We start from the raw sequence: 24,894 nt of genomic DNA, 5'->3' as shown, positions 1-24,894 counted from the left end.
CTGAGATTTGCATCTGCAAACTGCCTGATTATACACTTCACCTAATTAGTGCAAGTGCAATGGAGAGAGTAAGAAAAGGAACGAGGCGAGGTTCCACGTGACGTATTCCCAAAAGGGAAACACACAGCATTGTTCTGGGGCCCTTTTCAACTTGCAATTCAATTCTTTCTCTTCTTTTCTTTTTCGTTGGCCTTTTTTGGAATTCCATTCAGCTTCACTGCTTTGTGTGGTTCCCGCCAATGCGCGAGCTCTCACACTTCTCACCTCGACGTCTTGAAAATGTTCTCAGCTTCCAGGCTCTTCCGCCGACGGGGCGCGGATCGTGACCCCGCTGCCGAGTCCCACGTCTCATACGAAGTGCCACTGTACACAAATGCAGCGTACTATCCGAATTGGAGAATCTATCGAAAGGAACCTCCTTCATCTTTGCGCTTGGGATTTATCTCACATGTGTTCTACGCATTTGCCTGGTAAACACAGCCAATCACCGCCATTCAAGAGTCCGGGTTCGAGCAGATGGCTGACGCGCTAATCTCAAATTGGTTTCTTGCAGGGTGAAAGATGACGGAACTGTCTATGTAAGTTCTAAGTTTTAAACACGCACCTCCTCTAATGTGGGAATATTTACTGACGCTGCGTCATAGCTGAGCGATGAGTGGGCTGATACCCAGATGCCCGTTGACGGCGCAGAAGGTTGTCTTAGAGCTTTCGTCCAATTGAAGCAACAGTACTCTAAGATGAGGGTCATCCTCTCTGTTGGTGGTGGCGGAAAAGGCAGTGAGAACTTCGCCGCTGTAGCCAGCAGCCATTCTCGGGTGGACACTTTCGTTCGCACCGCGCGGGAACTGGTGGATCAATTTGGAATTGATGGAATTGACAGTAAGGCCGCGTATCTTTTTGATTCTGAGACAAGTCGGATGCACATGACTAACTTCATCTGCTATGCAGTCGACTGGGAGCACCCCTCTGATTCCAAGCAAGGAAAGGATTATGTTCGTCTCCTCGCACGTCTACGGGAAGTGCTACCCGCTCCGCGTTACGTCCTTACCACCGCCCTCCCTGCTGGCCAGTGGGCATTGCGAAACATTGACCTTGCTGCCGCACAAAAACATCTTGACATGATCAACCTCATGGCGTACGATTTCGCTGGACCATGGGAATCCGAGACGGGCCATCAGGCGCAGCTTTATGGCTCAGGCATATCTGGTGATTCGGCGGTTTCTTACGTTATAGGGCAAGGAGTGCCCCCTAGAAAGATCATTTTGGGTGTCCCAGTTTACGGACGATCCTTCTTGGGTAGCAACGGTCCTGGTCAGCGGTATACTGGACACGGTGGTGAGGATGGTGTTTTTGACTATCGCGACCTGCCCCGACCGGGGACACAGGAGTATTATGATAGGAACATCGGTGCGTCATTCTGTGTTGGAGCTGATGGCGGTTTCGTCACATACGATACCCCAGAAACAGTAAAACAGAAGGCGGAATTTGTGACCTCGTCGAAACTGGGTGGCCTGTTTTACTGGCATGTCTGCTCCGATGCCCGAGGACCGCGTAGCTTGGTTGAGACGGGATACAACACGATGCACGAGATGTGAGGGCTTTCAGCTCTTTGCAAAGCAACACTAAACCAAAAATCAGATTCTCCCATGGCGCGCTGACATCCTCAAAAATGGTATAGGTAGCTGTCATTATTTTAACAATTGTCTCCCAGGTTCTGGGTTACCACTAGTCCATGACTATATAGACTTCTAGTAGAAACGGTAAATATAGACAATATCATGTTTCAGGGTATAAGGTGAATCGTGATACGGCGCTTTTGCGGGCAGATTTAGTACTTTCACTTTCATTAGACAACCGACAGCCGAGGTTTACGCAGTCCTATACCCCAGGGGGCCAAACCTCCATTTTTAGCAAATACTGATGCATTAATGCCTGGTTTGGGCCGTCTCCTTGAGAATAGGGAGAAGATATCTTATAAAAGACAACTAGAAAGACATCCAAAAAGGCTACTAAGAAGACTAACTAGATTGTATTAGGCGAGGCTATTCTTGCAATAGTAATCCAGGTATTTTGATTCTTCTACCGATCTCAATTCAGATTTCTAGGCCTAAATCAGGTATCAAGGTATCACATCTATAGGACTGCGTAGCCGAGGTTCATCTTCCCCGCATTTTCAACTGCTTTATCAAACTCACTCTGCACATTCTATCTGTCTTTTCCACATCGTATTCACTTTTAAGAATCACACTATGTCCTCCTCGCAGCCCGCGACAGCAGATAGCGGCTACATCACCGACCCCGGCCCATTGGAGAATACCTACACGTCGGATCCCAGCCTTCAACGGACAATAGCATGTGAGTTTTTCATTCATATGTAATTGTAATTTTAACAATAATTTCTAAACATGATCCAGGGTACCTACCATCCGCTGTATTTCAATCTGTACAACCGCATCTCACTCAGTTCGGTGCCGAGGCTATTTCAGAACAGGTTCGCGGATGGAGCGCCGATGCTGAGCGCAATGTGCCATATGTGAAGAGCCATAATGTCTGGGGTAAGCGATATGATTATGATCGATTGGTAACCACGGAAGGCTGGAAGCAACTGGGCAAATGGGGTGCTCGGAATAGGTGTGATCTATAAATCGTTGATATGACATGCATGATCTAACTTGATCCGATTAGGATCGTCTCGGCGGGCTATGATAAGGGCTTAGGGGTCGATCGGCGAACAGTTCAGTATGCGCTGTGAGTATTTCCTTGTCGATCTTTCTATGCTATCGCTAATGCCATGATTCCAGTACCTATTTGTACTCTCCTTCTTCTGGACTCTACTCCTGTCCGATTAGCATGACCGATGGTGCTGCTTTTATTCTCTCGTCGAAAATTGACAAGCTGCCATTTACGCATCCTTTCCATGCTGCGTTCCAGGGGCTGATCTCCGAAAAGGATGATCACTGGACTTCTGGCCAGTGGATGACTGAGAGAGCCGGCGGCAGCGACGTCCAAAACACCGAAACATGGGCTACCTACTCGCCGCTAGCTACTCCCTCCGGCTCCCCCAGCTCCGACCTCCTTGGTGATGGCGACTACCTCATTAGCGGATTCAAGTTCTTCTCTTCGGCAACGGATGCCAACCTTGCTCTTTTGCTCGCGAAGACTCCATCTGGAAAGTTAAGCACGTTCCTCGCGCCATTGCGACGGACCGTGGTAGATGCAAACGGTATCTCTAAAGTTGTATCTAATGGCGTCAAGATCCACCGGCTAAAGAACAAACTCGGTACTAAAGAATTGCCGACCGCCGAATTGGAACTAAGGGATATGCGTGCACATCTTCTTGGGGAGCTAGACCAGGGGATCGTAACGATCGCGCCTCTTCTCAATGTCACCCGGCTTCATACCTTCGTCGGTTCGCTTGCTGGTTGGCGCCGAGCTATAAGCATCACGAAGAGCTTTGCGAAAGCGAGAACTACTGTCGGCGAACCGCTCTGGCTGATCCCAATGCATTTACGACTCTTGGCGGACTTGGAAGTAAAGCATCGGGGTGCAATGAACCTTGCGTGGTTCACGGTCGCTTTGTTTGGAATTGTTGAAAATCAAAAACCGTCGTCTAATAAGCTCGCGCATCTCCCTCAACCTGGCAAGGAAGCAGAGGTGGTTTTCCGTACCTTGACTGCCACTGCTAAGGCCGTTATCAGTAAGATGGCCACTACGGGAATTCAAGAATGTCAGGAATCTATGGGTGGAGTCGGCTATATGGACGAGGCTGACGAGCCCGAGTTCAACATCTCTCGGATTATGCGCAATAACGCAGTCAATTCTATCTGGGAGGGTACCACGAACGTGCTAGCTAGCGAGTTTGTCCGCTTTCTTATCAAGAAAGACAACCTGAAGATATTTGGAACATGGCTTAGCCGTACCTTGACCCTGATTCAGAGCGCAGATCTGCGGAATGCCCTGACAGCTGCGTGGTCAGCTTTGCGTGCTCGTTTTACGGCTCAGGACCCCGCCTCAACTGTTGCTGATGGCCGTCGCTTTATGTTCACTCTGGCTTGGATTCTATCTGGTGCTCTTCTGGCGCTTGATGCTGAACGTGATAATGACCCTGTGACGACAGAGATCGCTCGACGGTGGATCTTGAGTGCTGAGGGTGGCGTGGGAGAGCAGGTGTTCCACGATATTGTTATAGTTGGGGGCACTGCTAGCACTATCTCTGAAGGGGAGGAACATCTGCAATGGGACTGTCGTATTGCCTGGGGAGTCGACCTGCCGGCGAACCGTGCCTCTGGTCATCGATCCTTGCAAAAGGCAAGCTCGAAGCTTTGAATCATGAAGGTTGATGCCATATATAGCACGCAATCTTAGCTGGCATTTTTGACGTTTGGATTTCTAGCTGATCTTGGATCATTGTACATATGTGAACATGCAACTAACACTTTGCCTGAAGACTAGTAGTTTTCATTCTTTATCTTTGGTGAATAATGACGGATGGGGGAAAAAGACGTGCTACAAATAGAAGCACACAAGCACGAGAATACCTGGTTTTCAAGCCAGCTCATATTGGCCAGGCAAGTTGAAAAATAATGAAGGCAATTACTCTACTAAATGAAGCTTCCACTTAGTCCTATATTCCTTCAGCTTCGTGCGGGGGTTAGGTTACATCAGCCGAGCAGCAGCATCAACCCTATGAGATGCACCATGCATCGCCGACATAACCGACTTCGACCGATTTCAACCGACAATCACCGAAAGAAGCTATAGTGTCATGGATGTCTCTAGGAATGCGTCAGATTTACCCGAACGAGACATTTCATGCGGGGGTTCAAAAGCCGGGTGCCGACGGGCTATTGGTGTGATTATCGAGATTATCTGCTACTATAAATCACTTTATAATCAATTCCAATTCTACGTCTTCAAAATCAACAATCGACAATTGACACCACCACAGAAGCAAACAAGAAATGGCAAGCCTTACGAAGAGCGAGTCGAGCGACGCTCTCAGGCCTCGTCCCATCTGGGAACCTACCATCCCCCAAGACCAAATACCCATGAATATCTATCGTGCGCATATCAACAAGAAGTTCAATCAGCAGCTTCGCTCTTCTCATGATCTGCATCAATGGTCCGTTGAGAATCTGCAAGATTTCTGGACAGACCTCCATGGCTATACGGGAATTATTCCACCATTGCCTCCGACAGTAACATCCGCATTTGATCCTACCACGCCAATGGACAAGGTACCCAAATTCTTCCACGGAGCAACTGTCAACTATGCGGAGAATGTTGTGTTTGGTCGGGACTTGGACAAGACGGCTCTTGTTGGAGTTCGAGAGGGCCATGATCTGAGTGGGGAGGTGTGGACATGGGGAGTGTTGAGGGAGAATGTCAGAAAGGCAAGGAGTGCTTTGCTCCAGCTCGGTGTTAAAGAACAAGATAGGGTTGCTGCTGTCATCTCGAATAGCGTCTGGTCGGTCGGTTTGTTCCTGGCGACTGCGAGTATCGGCGCGATTTGGACTAGTATTGCACCGGATTTGGGTGAAGAGGTATGTCTCGCAGGAATGGGATTGCTGTCGACATCGGAGACTGATTAGAATTACTAGGGCTGTGTGTCACGGTTACAACAAGTCACTCCACGGGTTCTCTTCGCAGATGCCGAATCCACATATAAGGGGAAAATGCGATCGAACGTCGTCAAGATCAAAAGCATCGTGAAGGCATTGCACTCAAAGCCACAGGTGTTTTTGATTCCTATCACCGGCGCCCATGAGTCGGTATTCCCCAATCTCGATCGCTTCTTGTCAATGTCACGGCGAGAGGACAGGCTAGGGTTCAAAAGAGTGTCCTTCTCTCATCCACTCTATATCCTATACACCAGCGGCACCACCGGTCAGCCAAAGTGCCTGGTGCACAGCCATGGCGTTATTTTGCAGCACAAGAAGACATCCGTACTGCACAACTCTTTGACATCCGAGGATGTTGTTTTCCAGTATAGTAGTACCTCATGGGTCTTGTGGAATGTCATGGTCGGTCACCTCTCCGTAGGTCCGACTCTGATTCTGTACGACGGATCTCCGTTATGGCCCAGTGCCAAAGGATTGGCAAAGATTGCGGAGTACCATAAGGTCTCATACTGGGGCTGCTCCCCTCGCTATCTACAGGAGCTCGAGATGACCGGTTGTATCCCAAAGAACGAATTCGATCTATCGTCCCTCAGAATGGTGCAGACAGGTGGCTCTCATCTGGGTGAAGACCAATACCACTGGTTCTACCGCACATTCCCTTCCAGGGTTCATCTCACCAGTGTAACAGGCGCCACGGACTTGGCGACTTCTTGGATTGGGACTGACCCTGCAGGTCCACTGTATCCTGGGGAGATCCAGCTTCCTATGCTTGGGCACGACTTGGACATTGCCCATCCTCTCACGGGAGCTTCTATCAAGAACACTGGAAGACATGGCGAGTTTGTCTGTCGCAAACCATTTCCATCAATGCCAGTCTTTTTCTGGGGCGATGAAGATGGATCGAAATACAAGAGCGCCTATTTCGAGAAATTTGAGAATTGTTGGGCTCAACACGATTGGGCGAGTTATAACCCGCAAACAAAAGGTTGGCAGATTCATGGAAGGAGGTAAGTTTTATTTCCCTGCCGGAATAAATTTGGGGAAAGTGCGTGCTGACTGGGAAACCGACAGCGATGGTGTCCTTAATCCACAGGGTATTCGTTTTGGGTCTTCGGATATATACTCGATCACCGAATCAGCTCCTTTCAACTCGGTCATTTCAACCACTTTCTGTGTCGGGCGTCGACGACCTCACGACTCTGATGAAGTTGTGTTTTTGTTTGTCGTGATGCAGCCTGGAAAGCCGTTCACGGGCCAACTTGCTGTAGAGCTCAAGGATGCAATTCGCAAAGGCTTGAGCAGTAAGCATGTTCCTCGCTTCGTGATCGAGGTCAAAGAAGTCCCTATGACGGTCAATGGTAAAAAGGTGGAGACATTGATAAAGCAGGTCATTTCATCTGGCCAGCTTCCTAAGATTATTAGCAGCACCGTTGCGAATCCTAGGTCTCTGGATCACTTCAGGCAGTATTATGATCTTGAGGTCCAAAACAACAACAGAAGTAAGCTATAGACGACATGCTGTCTAGCCGATACAATAGACCATGGGTGGTATTTTGAAAGAGAAATGAGAAAGGAACTTTTGTACATGAAAAGAAAACAAGACATACACCGAGACCGATTTGTGTATCGCCAATTCTCGAGCTTTGTCAAGTTCATATATTGAGTAGCCAGGAGCCACTCCAGTCAAATCCAGAACCTTCCCAATTATTGCTGAATGGGTCCAAACTAACATCAAGAGAGGCAAAGTCGTAAGTATCCACAGGTTGTCCCGGCGGAGCGTCAAGGGACCGAAGGGCATCATTGGGGGTTTGAATATCCGCCATAGTGCAGGTAGGCGAGATGCCCGCGTCCCCACTTGTGGACTCCGAGGAGTGTCCAATGATTTGCCATTGTTTGCAAAGTTTTGTGTCGAACCCCTCAAAGAAAGAGGCTGCGTCCAAGTCGAGAGTAGGCGATACACCCCCAAAGGGACCAAGCTCTCGGACTTTCTCGGTCAAGTTGTTTAGTGCACGCAATGGTCCGACTGCCGAGAGCCACCTTTCGGATAGCTTTTGAAGGGAGAGCTTCATGACCGTTAATTCATGTTCGGCAGTACTCTGCAGGTGGGCATATCGACAGCTAGACAGGAGTGACAGTCCAGCGCATAGTGGATAAAAAGCAAAGACAGGGCCCAGGTATCGAAGCTCATCACGAAGCAAGAATTCCTCGTAAATCCCAGCAATAAACGAAGATGCTACCAGCGATGCTGCGGGTGGAACGCTACCTGGCGTAGGCGAGCGATGGAGAATAGTGAGCACTACGAAATACATGACCAACACTTGTTGAATTTCGAAATTGCAAGTAACCGCATTGTCTTGAGGTGCCACACATGATCGTAATCTTGGAATGACTTGTTTTGCCCATCGGTAGACGGCGTTCTCGAGATCGACCTGCCTTTGGCGGGAGATTTCTTGTCGTAGATGGGACTCGACCGTGTCTCCTAGAAGCCGGGATATCGTGCAGTAGGCTAGGAAAAGTTGGGATTTGAAGTTGTTCACGGGGAAATCATTAAGTGATGGCGGAAGGACATCGCTGTCGCGTAGATTGATAGTTCGTGGTCGGCCGACGCCAACAGAAATTATGTTGTCTCGTACCTAAGTATGTTAGTTCATAATATTCCATGTGTTGCAGATTCAGGGGGAGACACATACAACGAGAGACCACCACAGCCTTCTCCGGAGACCCCGATCTCGAGAATTTGGCGAGGGCTCCTTGTGTAGCCCAATCTGAAACGCCATTGCTCCAGCTGTTCGAATCCAAAACCCACTGGTATCGGTAGAGACATCCTCGGGCCCAACTGGATTATACCAATGCAGAAGGCAGGCTGCCACAATAGAAATCAGAGGGTCGTCACAACCACCAAAAAAGAAAAGTAGTTTTGCTCGTCGATAGAACACTTCGCTAGACCCATAGTCGAGATGAGCTTTGGAGACTCTACTTCCGGCGAGGAAGACAGACTGGAGAAGCAGCATTGATCGCGGCGCACTCTCATCCAGCCATTTCGGGTCCACAACCGGTGTCCAGGATGCACAGTGCATGTTAAAACTGGCCATTAGTTCTGTTTGGACTGACACTGGAGGTAACTCAAAAGCACCCTGATCGCGGAGCATTTTCAAGTCAGTTGCTGATGCTTTGGGGCTGGTGTATGTAGTTTCGCGACCAGGTTTGACCATATTTTCATCAAACGGGACGCTGCCGCCGATATATTCACTGCGGCCGCGATAGCTCTCCTCTTTAATAAAAGGCTCGCCATTATTAGCGATCACGGCTGTATTGGTTTCAATTGGAATTGCCTCGTGAGACTCGCTCAAATAATTCCGCTGTGAAGCCACTTGCGCCTCCGGCGACTCGGGAGGAACCTGTGAGCTCCGCGGTGTCTGACTCAAGGGAGCAGACGTTGACACATTCCGCCCTGGTGATAGGCTGTTGGTGAACCTCTTGCGCTTTCTTGTATATGGTCTGAAGGAAGTCAATTATTTTGATTATTCGACTTCTTTTGGCCGGGTCTACTTACCTGCACTCCACATCCGACTTTTTGCAGTTGGTGCAGGGGTCGTGCGTCGCAAAGTCGCACCTCACCTATAACCGTTAGTAATTCGGGAATAGCCCAATAGATGATCAATGACACACCTTTCTCTTATGACATATTATACATGCTGTAGACATGGCGCTATTACCGAGAGCGTAGATCCGGATGACGATGATGGTTGGAGGTCGAGGGCGGGGTTTAGCCGAGGCATGGAAGGTCTATAAAATGCTCAACAGCAACATTTCTGTCTTTTTTTCCCACTAGAAGTCCCCTGTTTTTAGATATGGCGGAACCCGACAGAGTTACAACAGATACTTCCTCGTATCCTGGCATCTCGGTGGTGGCAATCAATCGCCCTGATAGGAAGAATGCCGTCGACCCCTTGACTGCGAAGGCGCTCTACGAAGCCATTCTTCTCTTTGAGAATGACGCGAAACAAAAAGTATGTGTCCTGACGGGTGCCGGCGGTAGCTTTTGTGCAGGAGCCGACCTCCATATGGTTGCACAGGCAAACAACGACACACCGAGCGACAACCTCCAACCTATCAACGGTCGCAACTTAGGGCCAATGGGTCCCTCCAGACTCATTATAAAAAAACCAGTCATATGCGCTGTCTCTGGATATGCCGTTGCAGGAGGCCTAGAGCTGAGCTTACTCGCGGATATGCGCGTCGTTGAAGAAGACGCAGTCTTCGGGGTCTTTTGTCGACGCTGGGGTGTTCCTCTGATTGATGGAGGAACCGTCCGGCTGCAAGCCATTGTCGGGCTTGGTCGTGCCTTGGATATGATATTGACCGGTCGGCCTGTGAGCGCTCAGGAAGCGCTGACCATGGGACTGGCCAGCCGGGTGGTTCCTAAAGGAGAATCATTAAAAGAAGCTATTGGGATAGCAAGACAGCTCATCGCATTCCCTGAGTTGTGTCTCAACACAGATCGCCAGTCTTCCTACTACAGTGCGTATGAGGCATCCTCGTTCCAGGATGCGATGTCTCAGGAGTTCAATGCAGGGAGCAAGGTGATTTCACAGGAAGCCATAGCAGGTGCAGCGAAGTTCAGCAAAGGATCAGGGCGGCATGGCAGCTTCAAGGATCACAGCAATCTGTGAAGAGAAAGAGGCTTCCATTGAACGTTGAAATAGTTCACATTATCAAATTAATATTTTGGATATCTAAAACCAATTATCACTGGTGGCGGCAGTGATGTGAGAGCTTATTATGCTAATACAAGCTGACATGTATGTTCAGAGATATGCCGTATTGCGCGAATATAGAGGGGCTGCACGACGAAGTCCCTAGTTAATCTTTTTTTCGGTCTCGCTCAAGTCCTCCGAGGTGAATTTGACACGCTTGCCGTAAACCAATGGAGTACGAGAAAGCAAGGAGCCAATGGCATATCCGATGTAGGCTCCAACAAGAATCGTAATTGGGAATGCCTGCCAAGGTCGGTCCCTTCATATATCGAGTTAGCCAGGTATTTCGCATTTGAGCCCAGTATGAACGTATAACATACCAGTCAAGAGGAATAGGAATAGCGCCAAACCACGCCCCCAAGCCTGTACCGAGCGCACTGCCCCAGACCGCATCAGCGGGTCGGGCAATACCCCAAACCTCGTTCCACACGCCGCGATCCACCCCGTGGGCGTAGATCAGGGCCGTCGCGGATAGAACGGCCATGTGGGCCGCACACAGGATGGTCTCGGAATTGTGGGTTGTGAGCGGGGCGCCGAATAGAACCAGGAGGATTGTTAGAGCCGGGGTGGCCAAGACGAAGGTCAGAGAGACCGAGAGGAGGGCCGGCTAGAAAATCGTGTTAGTATCAATCACACGCAGGTCCCGCTTAATTGGAGAAATATCGCGTACCAGTGACCGAGACCAAATGCATGCCCAGCTATTGGCGTGCTGCTTCCGCTTTCCATGTTTTCCATGCCGCGTGGCACCACCAGGCCCAGATGACCGAGGACTTGACTTCACATCAGTCGGGGCGGACGCGCTCGTCTCTGTTGATGTCGACCCAGCGGGCGGAAGACATACAATCATGTAGAAAATTTGTATAAGGGTGAGCCATGGTAAGGTGGAAAGAAGCTCCTTAGTAGGATTAGCCACCAATGCTTCGAAACGAGTGGCGCCCAATGCCAAAAGGAGTGCTGGATGCGCGATTGAGTAGATCCGGGCTATCAACGAGGGGAGGATGTTGACGGGAGGGGCGGAAGGTTTCTCGACGGGCATCTGGGGTGTTGAGGAAGGAGCCCCTAGCGCGATAGAGGTGTCTTGGGGCATTGCTGGGTTCAACTGGCAGTTCTCTGTGGAAAACAAACCTTGAGCAGCTCCCGGTTGATTCAGGGTGGAAATACTAGGAGGGTCTTGAACGGAGACGACAGCTCGATAGTGATTGGCTGTGGTTTTGATGTCTCAGGCAGAACCAACATATTGCCTTGGCTTTCAGGCAACAACTTCATTTTCGTGGTCACAAATGGATTGTACTACGGAGTAATACATAACTATGTAGTCCATGGGATTATAGCGGCTCTCATTACAAGCTCATGGTGACGTATTATTCGTTGGGCTTTTTATCGTTGTGGAAATATATACAACTGTCCTGCAGTGTTCATTCTCTTTTATCTCCAGTATGATTTGAGAGCTATATCCCTGTGGCGATTCTAGATTCTAAGAAGCGCAGATTGTACGTGGCAAATATTGTTGATGCCCTGCATACCATAGAGGACTCGCAACTAGTACAATATGCTAGCAAGCCAGAAAGACAAGTCGCCTACCTACAAAACCGCCTCCAGTCTCAGAGGTAACAAAGCCGAACTCATGAAGTCACCTCGAAGTACGTACTGTAGTCTGTATGTCTCCTTCATGTTCTCCATTAGAAAAAGGGCGATTCGAGGCCCCGAAAGCTCCTTGTAAAATGATATATCTGTGTCTACCTAAATGCATTCAGCAAGAATATATAAGCGCCCCAGATAGATCCGATTAAGAACACACAAGAAAGGCAATTGCTTCGTTCTCGATGACTTTTGAGTCGATAATTACCATTGGGATTGGATATAACTTGACGAATTCTTCAGGATTTCTCCGGCGCGGCACTTCGGCCGCAGACACACTACAGCTATGCAGAAGAAGTGCGAAATAATTAAAAAACAACATCCCTATTTTTGTCACCGGGTTCATAACAATATAACAGACCGATATCGCAAGTTCAACCTAAGAATAGGACGAGATCGAAAAAAAAACAAGAAAAGAGACCAAGACAGACCGGCTGCAATTGCAGAGACAGACATACATTCATTCCACATGGCAACGTGATCAACTGAAATCCGGAAACGGGCTAATAATATGAAAAAAGCTTCGGACCATTGCAGGGAGGCGGGGGTAGGTGAAAGCAATGGGATAAAGAATACATGAGGGTCGTTCAAAGGGAACTTGGGATGGCACCACGCCACCCAATCGAGAGCAAGGGAGGTGGAAGTGCAAGAGGGTCACGAATACGAGGGCAAAGCCCATTCATCACAAACGAAGATAAAAGACGAGAAAACAATATCATCTAACGCCTCGGGCGTCAATGCTCCGTGAATAAGCCATACCCTTTTAAATGGTCAAACAAATCCCGCACAACTGGATAAAAGATAGAGGTGCAAGCCGTGGAAGAGCAATCATGAAAATAATGGGAGCGAGGAGTGGAAACACTTTGCGAGAACACTTTGAAGTAGATCAAGCAGCCGAGGTGGACGGTCCTGCGATCTCTTCCAAGATCTCATTAGACAATGGTGGCTCTGGTGCCGACACGGACTCGGTAGCTGGCAGCTGAGCAGACCCCTTCTGTTCAATGACAGGCGCAGACGCAGATGCTGCGGGGCTATGCGGCTCTTCGGGAATAGATGGAGGAAGACCAGCGCCAGGCAATGGAGACACAGGCGAACGTATATGCTCTTCCTTGGGCTGTTCACGTGGGACTTCGACCGAGGTATGGTTGCCATTCGTCGACTCCGTAGCATTTGGAGAAAGAGGTCGGTTGGTGAGGGACGGCTCGTTCTCTGACCGGGTGGGGCTTTTTGTGCGCTCGCGATCATCCTTAACACCATCCCGAACTTGAGCGACCTTCGCCTTGAACTTTCCAAACAAGCTCTTTTTCTCGGGCTCTGATCCTGCGAAAGAGGTGCCTTGAACGCCAGCATCCAAGCTCAATGGGTGGTTGGAGAGGTCAGTGCTTTGATATTGACCGCTGCCGATTGAAGTGGTGCTTTGCTCGGCTCGAGGATTTGTTGCTCCTAGGGGCGGAGACGCGAAACCTAGTCCAAGTTGCTCGCTGGTGCGCTTCGGAGACCGATGAAACCGCCAACTACGACGATTTTCATGGCGAGTGACATCATCGGGCTGATCCATATCGGACTGATCAGTAAAAGATGAGCGTGAGTTCATGGAGGGCGTACGCGACTTGTTAGGTCGCAGAGAGTGGTCAGTGTGATGTTGCGAAGTACCCTCTACGAGAGCCGAGTTCGAGTCAAAGGGGTTCTCCCGGTTGCCGAGTGTCGCAGCATTTGGCGGTTTCGGAGTGGTGTCACCAACAGCAGCTTCCACGGACCGGTTTTCGTGCTTAGGTTCAAGATCCGCACTGTGAGCTGGAGTCGAGGCATGTAGTGAATTAGTCGAGCTTTGTGCGCTCATGCTTGCACTACCGGGAATGCGCTTCTTCTTTAAGCGATTCGGCTGCCGATGTTCTCTCAGGTCATAATCAGGTGGCGGTGACTTCGTGAAGAAACTTGAAAGCTTACGCTCACGACTCGGAGTGACAACCTGTGGGGGTAAAGTGACCGGGGGTGAGACGACCGTGTTGAGATTATCATGTGGCCTAGTAGTTTCGTTGATGACAAGACGTTCAGCAGTCGCCAAAGGCAATGGGCCATGGGTTGACGTGTGCACATATACATTGCCTGGAGTCAATGATGCGGTTGATTGACTAGAGATGCGCTGCTCAGGACGCTGCTCAGAGGTCTTTTCAGGGACTGGCCGAGGAGCCGGATGAGACACCGACTCAGGAATCGGCTCAGGCTGCTCAGGCTCTTCGCGCACTGATGGCGTTCGACTATTCGACTGAGAACTCTGATGAGAAACAGAGAGGCCGGAAGGGTTGTTCGAGCCAGTGTCATTGGCTCGTGCATAACGAGCGGAGGTCAAAACGGGGCCCATCTTTGAGGGTAGGGTGTTGCTTCGGTGGACACCACCGCCACCACCACCACCAGTGATTGAGGTGGGAGTTACGGGGCTTTGGGTGTTGTTAGAATGGCGGGAGTTGCGCGACGAAACGGAGACATTTCGACGCATACTGTCCAACTTGCGATGGCTTTCCGTGTTCGCGCTAGCATTGGATACCGATCGTCGAACGGTCGGATGAGGTCGTGCAATACCTGCCTCAACCTCTTTCACGGTCTGCTCATCGGCAGCCGTGCCGCTCATTCCGAACAGAAAGTGGTCCTGGTTCTCAATCAAGAAGATCAACACATCCTGACTCAACTTGTATTCCTCCGGCGACATATCATGCTGCGGGTGGGACAGCATGCCTGGTTGGAAGATCGCGGACAGATTAGCAGACGGCATACGATTCTGATCGGACTTTGAGGCGAAAACCGCGAGAAGATCGAGGATATAGAGAAGGAGCTGCTTGTTCAATGGGGGCAGCTCGATGATGAGGTTCTGGTATGTCGAAACAGCCTTTGCGTGGTCGAACTTATCGGCGTCGGTTGTGTTCTTGCCTTCTAGGACCTGTCGTTGGTAGATCCGCAGAGGTTCACGGAAGCGCTCATAAAACTCCAATGGTACGATCGGTTCGGGCAGCTGGTTCAGGTATCGGCGAAGTACGTTTGCTGCATCGTGGACGGTGTATCCGGACCAATCGAGTCCTTTGCCATATCGCTCGGGGGAATCAAAGACCTCCTGGAGGTCCTTAATACGCTTGGCTGATCCGTTAAGACGAAAAATGCCTTCCACATCCGTTGCTATCCAAAAACGTCAGCGATAACTCATCGAGTACAGCAAGGTAAATGCGAACCTTTTTCTTTTAGAAACACTCCACACTTTGCAACAACAATCGGCACGTATCCATAAATGAAGCTCTCGCCGTGGTCGTTGGTCAAGGAGATTGCCACATTGGCATACTTGATGCTGACATTGAGCGCAATCCCGAAGATGCCGCGGGGTGCCTCCTCTGCGATAAACGGGTCAGCGTACCAGTTCAAGAAACGATAAAGAACCTAAACAAATCAATTGTAAAGCGAGCAAAGTCCCCAGCTCCGACATGTTGAACTGCAACAACCATCTCCTGTGCGACGAGGGGAGTATACCCCGAGGCTCAGGGGGGTTGCGAACCGCCGCGAGCCGGAGTAGCTCAGGAAATATTTACGCAATTGCCTGTATTCTGATATCGCATTCACCAGATATGGCTTACCTTTCAATTCATCTTTTCTGGTGCTCCGTTTGAACTGCTTCCACCATGAAGCTAAATCTCGCTTTGATGGTGGGGAGTTGGCGCTGACCGGATCGGGTGAGGTGGGGAGAGGGTGAACGGGGTCAGCACCCGGGTGCGACTTGCCGACCGTCACCATGGCGAGTCCGGAGGACGACTCGAGATAGAATCGAAGATACTGGGAAGCGAAAAAGCGCAAAGAGGTGGGTGTGCCGATCGAGGGATTCGGGAAAGTTGAAGGGGCCCTGCGTCACCGCCCTCGTGTGGGAAATCCTGGGGCTGGGCCCAAAATAGCACAGGCACGTTACCGAGGCGAAGCAGAACAGAGATGGGATTTGAGAATAAGAACCTGAGAACAAAGGAGTTGAGAAGAAAAGGAATAGGGGATGTGAGTATGTAAGTCTGATGGATGAAGGGATGCGAAAGGGCTAAGAGGTCAGGGTTTCGAAAGGGTCAATGGGGGGGGGGGGCACGAGCCAAGAGCCGAACACATATGACAGAGTTTATTCTCTGTATTTTAATGACAGGGACTTACTGATCAGGGGGATTTTCATTCTTTTTGCGAACATAAGACTATGAATAGCACAATCTAACCAAGGTTCCCGGGACAAGTTAAAGATGGGTCAGGGTCACCTGTCATATAGAATTGGATCATTGTATGGAGTACAGGTACGCAATATTCTAGGGATCTGGGAATTCTCTCTCATTTGCTACATAGAAACACCCAGATGAAGTAAAATACAGATCTCCCAATACTAGCTTATTGTAGAATTTCTAGAATTTCTAGAATTACGAGCATAAATGTGAAGAACCGGCCCCGCCTGCGAGTAGTCTGGAACCAACGGGTCTTGGATTGTCTGGAACGTGTCTGGACCCTTTCAGGAATAATTTTACTGGAGATCAGTCGCTTATATCGGGTTTCATATTTTCCGGACCAGGTACCGATTTTCTTTTTTTCTAGTTTTTCTACTCGCTTGACCTTTTGAGTTAGCGTGACCAATAAAGTCGACGGAGTATACATTTAGAGCATATCCATTGTCACTTGATCTATGGAAATGGTGGCTTAGGTACAGGGTACGAGGCATCATATTTACCCTTGGGTCTGTGCACTATTTCCATCCTATTTAGAGATCGTTTCAGAATGCATGCTCTAGTTACATGTAGTTTTTGACATCTTATACGTCATCTGGATCACCGAAAAGTGTAAATAACACGATTAAACCAGATAATCTTTCAGGCCCTTGGTTGTATCTTTCTATCTATGGCTCACCCCTTGGACTAGTCATAAGTCATTGAGGTGGGATTGGCTGTCCATAGCGTCATGAAGTGAGGTTGGAATATCGGTGACGTTGAGATATCACGTGGACTGTAACATCGAGTTTTGGCATATTTATCCGATCGGAGAAACTATCTTGCGGGACAGTAGGTAGAACTGTAGAGCTAACAAAGCATCATGACAATACACCGATCTAGCTGGTACAATTTCTATGAAGATTGATCTCCCACAGGCCTGGATTTTAGGTGAACTGTAAAATTGCTGAAGTGATAGGCCCTATGGGCTATACAACTACCAAGAGAGGAGATGTTGATTAATTGATGGCCTAGTAGCTAAGGCATAACATTTTGAGTCGCGTGGGCTATTATTTATCCGGCACCCGAGAAGCTCAGAACCAGCGGAGCTGACAGCCAACAGAATGACTTGTTGAAAGCATCTTACCATCAAAACATCTTGATCTCATTCATCTATCACAATGGAAGGGTAAGTACCTCCGTTGAACCCTCTTTACTTTTTTTGCTATGTTTTCTGTCCCATTGTTCCTGAGGGTCATCCTATGAGCAAGCCGCTAATACTCAAGTCACAGACTTAACGCAGCGGAACAGCGCGAGTTCGCCTCCCGCATGGAGCGGAAGCAGATGAAGGAGTTCATGACTGTATGTATCTCCTAGTTTCATTATTGAAGATTGCCCTTCCCATGATCCTCCTTGCCATCAACCACCTGTGTTCTCCCACGCTCAAGATCTAACATCTTTTCTTTCAGATGTACTCCAAGATGGTCCAGCGCTGCTTTGATGACTGTGTCAACGACTTCACCACCAAGTCCCTCATCAACCGCGAGGAGACTTGCATCATGCGCTGTGTCGACAAGAACCTCAAGAGCTCCGCCCGGTTGAACGAGCGCTTCCAGGAGCAGAATGCTGCCATGATGCAGAGCGGCTCCATGGGAGGAAACTAAGAGTCTATTTTGATAATAAGAAACATATTGTCGATGACTATTCTTCATTTTTGGCAACATGCATTCGATGAATTGGGTGATTGGCGAGGCGGCTCGATTGACCCGGTTGTCTCCGGCCCGACAGTGGCTTTATCTGGAGGTTTAGAGGGATGATAACATGGTCGATGACCTGTTGGCGAGGAAGCGAACAAGATCTGCTCCTTTCCGTGTACAATAGTGATTAGCACGGGAGATATCTACCTCTCCTCTCCCGGGGCTCAAAATACAAAAGACTTAACCAAATAAGGGAAATGAGATGTGGCCGTGTACGTGACCGGGCTCGCAAATCAGAGCTTAGCTTGGGTTATATTTCTCTTCTCAAACTCGAGATATATCCTTTGCTACTATCGAAGCAATGCAATTTAGCCTTGTGAAGCCCGAGGGTGCGTATTTTCTTGTTTATTCTTTTTCCTTGGCGTACACACTCGGTGTTCCAGTCAAACTCCGATTCCATGCTATAAACCGCGTTGCCGGATGGTGAATATCACTATTCTGCGACTAATGCGGTCGAGGTCGTACCGTGAGAGGTAATACTATTATATACGTATAGTGCATCCGGATATACAGGGTAGGATGTATACACTTTCAGCCTTTTCCCGCGGAGCTCGGGAGCATTCCCGATCACGCGTTTTTCTATTCGGAAATGCCTTATCGTACTGCATTTCCCCAAGTGAGGAGAAGCATATGAGGGGACTTGGAAGCTGTCCGGATCTCCAACTTCTCAAATATTTGATGCTTTATCTTTCCCCTCATTCCCGGATCCACCCCCCAACTCCTTCAAAAGCCCGTCATTTCCTCTTCTCTTCTTCCACCACCGTCGTATTCTTGATGTAAGTCCGAATTTTTTTCCTTTGGCATTCCTAGAATTGCTAACAGTGTTCGAGTTAGAAATCAACAAACACAATGGCCAGTACAGTAGGAAAGGTAAATTACTTTTTTCTTTTTCTTTTTAACTGAATAACCTTGCTAACTCGGAAATCTACAGACAATCACTTGCAAGGTAAGCTCGATCCGACCGCCCCGCATATATGACGTCGACCAGCACAGCTCGAATCTGTGAGTCATGAATATTGCTGAACAAATTGACAGGCTGCCATCGCCTGGGAAGCCGGTGCGCCTCTGTCCGTTGAGGATATTGAGGTCGCTCCCCCCAAGGCTGGTGAGGTGCGCATTAAAATCCACCACACTGGTGTCTGCCATACCGGTAAGCCCCGCCATCAACCCCGCCCTATAAAATAAATTGCCGAAAAAAATCCGATCTATCAGAGCCATGATTATTGACATCCCTCAGATGCCTACACTCTCTCCGGCAAGGACCCAGAGGGTGCCTTTCCCGTTGTCCTCGGTCACGAGGGCGCCGGTATTGTCGAGTCTATTGGCGAGGGTGTGACCTCCGTCAAGGTGGGCGACTACGTTGTCGCTCTCTAGTACGTTTTCGGCTCCGATCTCGGCGTTACGGTCCACTGACAATTGTAGCACCCCTGAATGCCGCGAGTGCAAGTTCTGCAAGTCTGGCAAGACGAACCTCTGTGGTAAAATCCGTGCTACCCAGGGTAAGGGTGTTATGCCGGATGGTACCTCCCGTTTCAAGGCCCGCGGCAAGGACCTCCTGCACTTCATGGGCACCTCCACCTTCTCCCAGTACACCGTCGTGGCCGATATCTCGGTCGTCGCGGTCACTCCTAAGATCCCTACCGATCGGTCCTGTCTGCTCGGCTGCGGTATCACCACCGGTTACGGTGCTGCTGTCGTGACTGCCAAGGTCGAGGAGGGCTGCAATGTCGCTGTCTTCGGTGTCGGCTGTGTTGGTCTGTCGGTTGTGCAGGGTGCGGTCAAGAACAAGGCCGGTATGATCATTGCTGTCGATGTCAACGATGGAAAAGAGGCCTGGGCTCGCAAGTTCGGCGCTACCCACTTCGTTAACCCCACTAAGCTCTCCGGCAAGACCATTCAGGAGCACCTGATTGAGATGACTGATGGTGGCTGTGATTATACCTTCGACTGTACTGGTAACGTCGGGGTCATGCGCGCTGCTCTCGAGGCCTGCCACAAGGGCTGGGGTGAGAGCATTATCATCGGTGTTGCTGCTGCTGGTCAGGAGATCTCCACTCGGCGTAAGTTCCCTCCGCTATTCTTCACCTCCCAGTGTATATTCTCCTTGTCTAACACATGCCACAGCATTCCAACTCGTCACAGGCCGTGTCTGGAGGGGATGTGCCTTTGGTGGTATCAAGGGTCGTACACAACTGCCCGGTCTCGTCGACGACTACCTCAACGGCGAGCTCAAGGTGGACGAGTTCATCACTCACCGCCAATCATTGGATGGTATTAACGCCGCCTTCGATCAGATGAAGGAGGGTGACTGTGTTCGTTGCGTCGTCGACATGCAATAAGGACAATAGTTTGCCAATCGATGAAAAATAACTGATGTGAAATATGACTTTAATTATTTCTTAGATTTGAGTCTTTTTAAGTAAGAGTACAATCTATGGGGGAGCTTGAAACTTTGTATGGCTGAGGTTGTCATCAAGGTCCTCAACCCCGCGGCACCTTGAGGGTGACCTACTGATGTCAGCTCTATGGATTGCCAAAAGTAAAGATATCCCTAGATCTGTCAATGAATGCAAATTGTAGGGCGATATCATGTCAATGCCGTGGTAAATCAATTGACAGCTGATTCAAACCGCATAATCATAGCATAACAAAGTCCCAGCGCCTCAAGCTGGCGGTTGTTCATGTTTGAGACCTTCTTCTCTTTGTTTCTTCCATTTCCTCTTTTTGGGTAGATCTCAAAGACTTGCAAATACGAAACTGTCTCTTGACCTAGATCAAAGCCGCGAAACAGAGTCAGACATACCTACTGCGCGGTTTATACTCCTTCTGGCGAGAGTCGGAACCCCACCATGTCCGCACCAACGAGCTACGAATGAAGACGCCAATCTCGGTTCTACTTTGGTATAACATAGCTGGCGGCCTGTGATAGGTGGTATATTGACTGAATATAGCGCCATTCATGTGCTGACGAGTCTAGGAGGGGCTGTCTTCTGTTATCAGACCCCAGTCCCAACTCCGTTCGCCGCGGCGATGCCCGCGGCGATATCTGGGAGGGGTATATAGTCCACGATATATCAGGGTGTACTGAATCAAACTGTTTCAGTCCTTCTCTACATTCAGTCTATCACTTCTGCTTTGCCTGTCTTATACTGGAGAACAAGTCTCTTCACCACCACCACTACAACCATACAACCATACCACCACACTCCAAAACAGCGCGCAATCCCCAAAAATGACAGACCCAAACCCAATCACCCTACCAGCCCCCTTCTCCACAATCCCCCGAACTCCCCTCCTGCTAGGCCCCTCACCAATCCACCCCCTCCCCCGCATAACCGCCGATCTCGCCAAAAACAACCCCCATCCACTCGTAACCATCTACGCCAAACGCGATGACCTGAACTCCGCGTACGCCTACGGTGGTAACAAAACCCGCAAACTGGAGTACCTGCTGGCCGACGCCCAAGCTCAAGGCTGCACGACCCTGGTCTCCATCGGCGGCGTGCAAAGCAACCACACGCGCCAAGTCGCCGCGGTAGCTGCGCGCTCCGGGCTGAAAGCCCGTCTCGTGCAGGAGCACTGGGTCGACTGGACGGATCCAGGCTACGAGAGCACGGGCAATATCCAGCTGTCGCGGCTGATGGGCGCGGATGTGCGGCTCGACCCGTCCGGGTTCGGCATCGAGCACAAGAACACCGCGCAGGCGGTTGTGGAGCAGGCGAAGGCGGATGGTGAGAAGCCTTACTATATCCCTGCTGGTGCGTCGGACCACCCGCTTGGTGGACTTGGGTTTGCGCGGTGGGCGTTCGAGGTTCGGCAGCAGGAGGTGGAGATGGGGGTTTTCTTTGATACGGTGCTTGTGTGTGCTGTTACCGGGTCGACTTTTGCTGGCATGATTGCTGGGTTTAAGTTGTTGGAGAGGTTGTATCCTGGGGATGCGAAGAGGAAGGTTATTGGGATTGATGCTTCGGCGACGGTTGAGGCGACTCGGGCGCAGGTTTTGCGCATTGCGAAGAATACGGCTGCGAAGATTGGGCTTAGTGCCGATGATATTACGGAGGATGATGTTATCCTTGATGATCGGTACCATGCTGGTATCTACGGTATTCCTGATCGTCAGACCTGGGATGCGATTGAGTATGCGGCGAAGATGGAGGCGTTTATTACTGACCCGGTCTATGAAGGCAAGAGCTTTGCGGGTATGATAGATATGATCCGTCGTGGGGAGATCAAGGGTGGAAATATTTTGTATGCGCACCTTGGTGGACAGTTGGCCTTGAATGCTTACTCCGACCTTGGCCGGGTTAATAAATAGACCAACGAACGAAGAGATGCATATGCTTAGAGAATGAGAATGTTACATAAATCTACGGCTTTATGAATAACTAGGAAGTATGGTTGTAGCATTGTAGCTTGTATTGTTTCAAACGAGTGACTGTAGTTGGCGCGTAAAGATGATCAAACTAGGGAAGCATGGACGACGTCCTAGAACAGCTTGTGCTCAAGGGTCATATCGGACTCTGGCTGGAGACCAACGCAGGCACGGAAGATGTTAATCAAAGCGGAGCGCTGCTTGCCCAGGGCATTGATGACAGGGGTGCCGGGAGGGGTCAGGGGAGCCTTGAGCATGTAACTGAGAATGCTCAGGACGCTGTGGAAGCCCTTGTAGTCTTCACCCTCGCTGTCGGATTGCCAGCTGATACGGGTCATCATCTCAGCGAGCACAACCAGATCGATGATCAGGGGCGAAGCCAGAAGCGAGTCCTCACAAATGTTGAACAAGCTGATGGTCTGGTGGCCACCCATGAAGATCTCAGCGTAGTACTCATCCAGAGCACGCTTGTTGTCACCGACAGCAGGCATGTACTTGATGACGACAGTGTGGTCGGGGTGCTCATCCTTCTCATAGAGAACGTGGTTGGCCGCGACCATGTCATCCACAACGTTGGACTTGGAGATCTCCTTAGAGCGGAACTGCTTCTGGGAGCTCAGGTTCTTGCCGTCGTTGTTGCCCAAGTGGTTGTAGCTGGCAATGGAGGTAAGCTTGATACCAGCGTTGATCAGGAAGTCAACGAGAGCCGACTTCATCTTGGTCTGGCCAGACTTGAAGTCATCACCGCCAATGAAAGCACGACGCTGCTCGGCCAACTGAAGGGCACCAGGGACAAAGGTGTTCTGGGGCGAGCCGTTGATGAACGGAGTGTCCTCGAGAATCGCGGCCACAGCAAACACGGTGGAAGGAGCAACCTCCAGATGACCGGCCTTGATGGAGTTTATCAGGTTGTCGGCAGTGTCGTTGACACCGGGAATGATGTCGGCGTACCGCTCAGTGTTGGCAGTCCACATGATAATCACCTTATCCAAGCCGTTCTTAGCCTTGAAGTCGCGAATATCCTTCTGGATCTGCTCGACGTGAGCCCAGCAAGCCTTGTCGCCCTCGATGACATTGTCGGCACGGTCTTCCTGGTTGGCAGCGATAAAGTCGGGGTAGTAGATACTAGGCAGCGGCTTCATCTCGGCCATCTCCTTGCGGACCTGGTTCTTGAGGGTGGGCTCCAGCACCTGAGCACGGTCCATGGACTCGGCGAGAGTGAGGCTGCTGATATCCCAACCGCCAATGGTCAGGTCGTTAGGGTGGACCATGGGGAGCAGGTCGTGGAAGGGGATGTTGATCTCCTCGCCGGTCTTAGCATCAGAGCCCAACTTGACAGTGGAGCTCATGACGATAGAACCGTAGTAGTTGGAGGTCTGCTTGCCATCGCGGGTCTCCCAGGAGATATTACGACGGTTGGCCAAGATACCAGCAGTTACGGTGGAACCGTTGTTTCCACCCCAACCGACCAGCATCATACCCACCTTGCCAACCTTGCGGTTGACCTTGAAGTTGTAGTTGGTGGCCTTGGGAGTGGCAACCAACTTGTTGTCCGCGGTGCGGGTGATCTCAGTAGTCTGATAGGCGTACTTCGACTTGATCTCGTCCTCGGTATAGACGACATTGGGGGACTGGACAGTAAAGAGGGAAGATTCTTGGCGAACCGACCCGTTCAGCGCGCCATTGGCAGCATCCGAGCTAGCGTGAGGGGCCATTGCGTTCACAGCGGGATGAATAGGCGAATTGATAGAAGTGTGTGTGATAGCGTAGCCTTAACGGATATAGGGTGCGCAGTCCGATGCTCCTCCACGGTTGGATGAGCGTCGGCCGTTGAACGGGTGGTGCCGCCTGAAGAAGCAGTTAGCAATTGCATTTCTGTATGACGATTGCCTCCTCCTAGAGGCAATAGAGAAACTCACGAGTTAAGACTTGTCGCGAAAATTGTGGCGGTTGTATGTGACCACTGTCTCGACGAGAAGTGATCTGACCTGCTGACAAGGTTTATACGAACCTAAGGTAAACGGACAAGAATAATTGAGGATAGAGAGAGAAGAGGAAGGGGAGGAAGAGAGAAGAAGAGGAAGTGGCATGATGGTGACTTTATGTGTCTCCGCCTGTCTCCGGGACCTTGTCCCGTCCCCCGGCTTCCCCCTTTTTCTTTTTTTTCCCCTTTTAGCTTCAGAGCTTCTCGTCGGCGATTAATCTTCTTATTGGTTATATCTCACCGTCTATTCAAAAGAAGTCGTTGTCGAGCCGATACCGCAGTTCTGACCTTTTCGATGTTCCCAAGGATAACACCACTTTCTTTGTTCTAAGGTACTAACCTTCTCAGATCCATAGTTACATTATGATCAGCAACTTGTTCATAAATCTCCAGTTTTTTTTTGTGCTGACAGCTACTGGGGCTCCCGAGGTCCGCTTCCGGCCTCGGGTCCCTGCCTGGCCGAGAGATTTATTTCCAAATACGAATTTCGGTGACGTGATTCAAGCGAGGTTTTACATTTTGTGATATTTGTATTTGAACTCTCAATGCAATTGCAATTG

The 24,894-nt window shown here is 50.0% G+C and overlaps 11 protein-coding genes across 11 annotated transcripts; 7 read left to right on the top strand and 4 right to left on the bottom strand.

The window, feature by feature from the left end:
• Positions 1-279: 279 nt before the first annotated feature.
• On the top strand, positions 280-1,595 carry N7518_008160 (glycoside hydrolase family 18 protein; the record flags this gene model as incomplete). The annotated part of the gene is made up of 3 exons (XM_057189087.1): positions 280-470; positions 554-578; positions 645-1,595. 3 exons carry the CDS (start codon positions 280-282, stop codon positions 1,593-1,595), a joined length of 1,167 nt encoding a protein of 388 aa, XP_057040790.1.
• Positions 1,596-2,141: 546 nt separating this feature from the next.
• Positions 2,142-4,326, top strand: N7518_008159 (uncharacterized protein; the record flags this gene model as incomplete). The annotated part of the gene is made up of 4 exons (XM_057189086.1): positions 2,142-2,355; positions 2,415-2,631; positions 2,686-2,748; positions 2,802-4,326. The coding sequence occupies 4 exons, from the start codon at positions 2,142-2,144 to the stop codon at positions 4,324-4,326; spliced, it is 2,019 nt and encodes a 672-aa protein (XP_057040789.1).
• A 635-nt stretch (positions 4,327-4,961) lies between these two features.
• On the top strand, positions 4,962-7,131 carry N7518_008158 (uncharacterized protein; the record flags this gene model as incomplete). Its single annotated transcript, XM_057189085.1, has 3 exons — positions 4,962-5,543; positions 5,601-6,628; positions 6,693-7,131. 3 exons carry the CDS (start codon positions 4,962-4,964, stop codon positions 7,129-7,131), a joined length of 2,049 nt encoding a protein of 682 aa, XP_057040788.1.
• A 142-nt stretch (positions 7,132-7,273) lies between these two features.
• N7518_008157 (transcription factor domain-containing protein) lies at positions 7,274-9,326 on the bottom strand (the record flags this gene model as incomplete). Its single annotated transcript, XM_057189084.1, has 4 exons — positions 7,274-8,254; positions 8,312-9,119; positions 9,175-9,239; positions 9,291-9,326. The coding sequence occupies 4 exons, from the start codon at positions 9,324-9,326 to the stop codon at positions 7,274-7,276; spliced, it is 1,890 nt and encodes a 629-aa protein (XP_057040787.1).
• Positions 9,327-9,472: 146 nt separating this feature from the next.
• On the top strand, positions 9,473-10,294 carry N7518_008156 (enoyl-CoA hydratase/isomerase family protein; the record flags this gene model as incomplete). The annotated part of the gene is made up of 1 exon (XM_057189083.1): positions 9,473-10,294. The coding sequence occupies one exon, from the start codon at positions 9,473-9,475 to the stop codon at positions 10,292-10,294; it is 822 nt and encodes a 273-aa protein (XP_057040786.1).
• A 186-nt stretch (positions 10,295-10,480) lies between these two features.
• On the bottom strand, positions 10,481-11,465 carry N7518_008155 (PIG-F family protein; the record flags this gene model as incomplete). Its single annotated transcript, XM_057189082.1, has 3 exons — positions 10,481-10,637; positions 10,699-10,985; positions 11,049-11,465. 3 exons carry the CDS (start codon positions 11,463-11,465, stop codon positions 10,481-10,483), a joined length of 861 nt encoding a protein of 286 aa, XP_057040785.1.
• A 1,437-nt stretch (positions 11,466-12,902) lies between these two features.
• N7518_008154 (uncharacterized protein) lies at positions 12,903-15,790 on the bottom strand (the record flags this gene model as incomplete). Its single annotated transcript, XM_057189081.1, has 3 exons — positions 12,903-15,184; positions 15,238-15,393; positions 15,634-15,790. 3 exons carry the CDS (start codon positions 15,788-15,790, stop codon positions 12,903-12,905), a joined length of 2,595 nt encoding a protein of 864 aa, XP_057040784.1.
• Positions 15,791-17,391: 1,601 nt separating this feature from the next.
• tim9 (protein transporter TIM9) lies at positions 17,392-17,885 on the top strand (the record flags this gene model as incomplete). Its single annotated transcript, XM_057189080.1, has 3 exons — positions 17,392-17,410; positions 17,514-17,583; positions 17,691-17,885. The coding sequence occupies exons 1-3, from the start codon at positions 17,403-17,405 to the stop codon at positions 17,883-17,885; spliced, it is 273 nt and encodes a 90-aa protein (XP_057040783.1). The 5' UTR covers positions 17,392-17,402.
• A 942-nt stretch (positions 17,886-18,827) lies between these two features.
• N7518_008152 (bifunctional alcohol dehydrogenase/S-(hydroxymethyl)glutathione dehydrogenase) lies at positions 18,828-20,317 on the top strand (the record flags this gene model as incomplete). Its single annotated transcript, XM_057189079.1, has 6 exons — positions 18,828-18,848; positions 18,910-18,924; positions 19,014-19,128; positions 19,216-19,351; positions 19,401-20,038; positions 20,103-20,317. 6 exons carry the CDS (start codon positions 18,828-18,830, stop codon positions 20,315-20,317), a joined length of 1,140 nt encoding a protein of 379 aa, XP_057040782.1.
• An 893-nt stretch (positions 20,318-21,210) lies between these two features.
• N7518_008151 (putative 1-aminocyclopropane-1-carboxylate deaminase) lies at positions 21,211-22,293 on the top strand (the record flags this gene model as incomplete). The annotated part of the gene is made up of 1 exon (XM_057189078.1): positions 21,211-22,293. The coding sequence occupies one exon, from the start codon at positions 21,211-21,213 to the stop codon at positions 22,291-22,293; it is 1,083 nt and encodes a 360-aa protein (XP_057040781.1).
• A 170-nt stretch (positions 22,294-22,463) lies between these two features.
• On the bottom strand, positions 22,464-24,065 carry N7518_008150 (inositol-3-phosphate synthase INO1; the record flags this gene model as incomplete). Its single annotated transcript, XM_057189077.1, has 1 exon — positions 22,464-24,065. One exon carries the CDS (start codon positions 24,063-24,065, stop codon positions 22,464-22,466), a length of 1,602 nt encoding a protein of 533 aa, XP_057040780.1.
• Between the last annotated feature and the right edge of the window lie 829 nt (positions 24,066-24,894).

Source organism: Penicillium psychrosexuale (assembly GCF_028828465.1).
Source record: "Penicillium psychrosexuale strain IBT 29551 chromosome Unknown utg000004l, whole genome shotgun sequence".
Taxonomy (NCBI): domain Eukaryota; kingdom Fungi; phylum Ascomycota; class Eurotiomycetes; order Eurotiales; family Aspergillaceae; genus Penicillium; species Penicillium psychrosexuale.
This window is presented reverse-complemented; position numbering and strand designations above follow the sequence as displayed.